Here is a 1,218-nt window from a genome sequence, read left to right on the forward strand (position 1 = left end):
TGAGCTATTCAGGTGCATGGGAGAAGTTTATGTGTATAACCTAAAACTGCATGGACACTTGGATGTCTGTTGGAAAGTGATCTAAGTTTTATATTTTAGTGTTCATGCCGGGTTTACCTTGAATAAAGCCCATTGTATTGTAAATGTTTCCGTTTCCTAACCTGGTCAAAGCCATGAGTCGATAAATCATGAGATGGTTCTGTCTTTTATTAGCTAACAGTTTGGTGACTTGAACAGAGAGTTTACCAAATACTGATCTCTGTTACCATGTGTATTGCGCACTAATGATGTCTCTGCTTGGTTTATTAGATTGATGATTACAGCATTGTCCGATTCTTACCATTTGATCGCTCGGATGAAGAATCCATGAACATTGTTCTCCAGCATATAGATTTTTCCATCCAATATGGAGAAGACCTGGAGTTTAAAGAGCCAAAGGTGAGTGAATTTTTTTAGAAAGCCAAAATTGTATTTGACTACTTCCTATATACAAAGGAAATGGATCACAAAGACCTAACAATACAAAACCTTAACCACTGCATGCCAAATTAAAAATATATAAATATTCCTGTGCGTTTATACATAGGGGGGGAGATGGAAAGAGTACTAACAAAATGTTACTGAAGTAAAAGTACTATTGCTTTGCTGGTTATGCAATGTAATCTTGAAAGTTCATCAAATAATCTATATATTGCACTTTGTACACCAAAATGTCTATTATTGAACTTTATTGCCTGTTCTATATTTTTGTCATATTAAACCTTCTTTGTTTTTTTAGGAACTTGAGGAAGATAAGTCACAGAACGTTGATGAATTCTTCCAGGACCAAGCAGATGAGGACTAACCCCTTCAATGACATACTGGATAATGATGTGCTAGGATGGATTTAACTTTCATGAGTCCAAAGTGGTGTCACTGTGGTGAATTGTGAAGGTGGCTGCAGTCCTGCATTTAGCATATGATGGACTTGCTAGCTATGTGCAGATAAAATGGCAATGTTGTCTAGAAAATCAGAGCCTGCACTGTGCGATCACATGCATGAAGATATTCTTTAAACTTAACTGACAAAGTAGTCTCAGATGCTTGCATCACCAAGTTTTTTTTAAGGTCTTCATTAAAATAATATGTCAACAGCAGCTTTATTTTGTATAAATGTAAATTTATTTTTGGTATTAAAAGCTTGTTTATTTTCACTTTCAAAAAGTAAAAACAATTATT

At 34.8% G+C, this 1,218-nt stretch overlaps 1 protein-coding gene across 1 annotated transcript in view; it reads left to right on the forward strand.

The window, feature by feature from the left end:
* Window positions 1-1,218, forward strand: part of GPN3 (GPN-loop GTPase 3) — a gene marked incomplete at its 5' end in the record, with an annotated part of 4,207 nt that extends 2,989 nt beyond the window's left edge. Inside the window, 2 exon segments of the mRNA XM_072398029.1 lie at window positions 310-438; window positions 779-1,218. Of these exon segments, the coding sequence (XP_072254130.1) occupies window positions 310-438; window positions 779-844 (195 nt within the window).

The sequence above is a fragment of the Pyxicephalus adspersus genome, unplaced genomic scaffold (genome assembly GCF_032062135.1).
Source record: "Pyxicephalus adspersus unplaced genomic scaffold, UCB_Pads_2.0 Sca1080, whole genome shotgun sequence".
Classification (NCBI taxonomy): domain Eukaryota; kingdom Metazoa; phylum Chordata; class Amphibia; order Anura; family Pyxicephalidae; genus Pyxicephalus; species Pyxicephalus adspersus.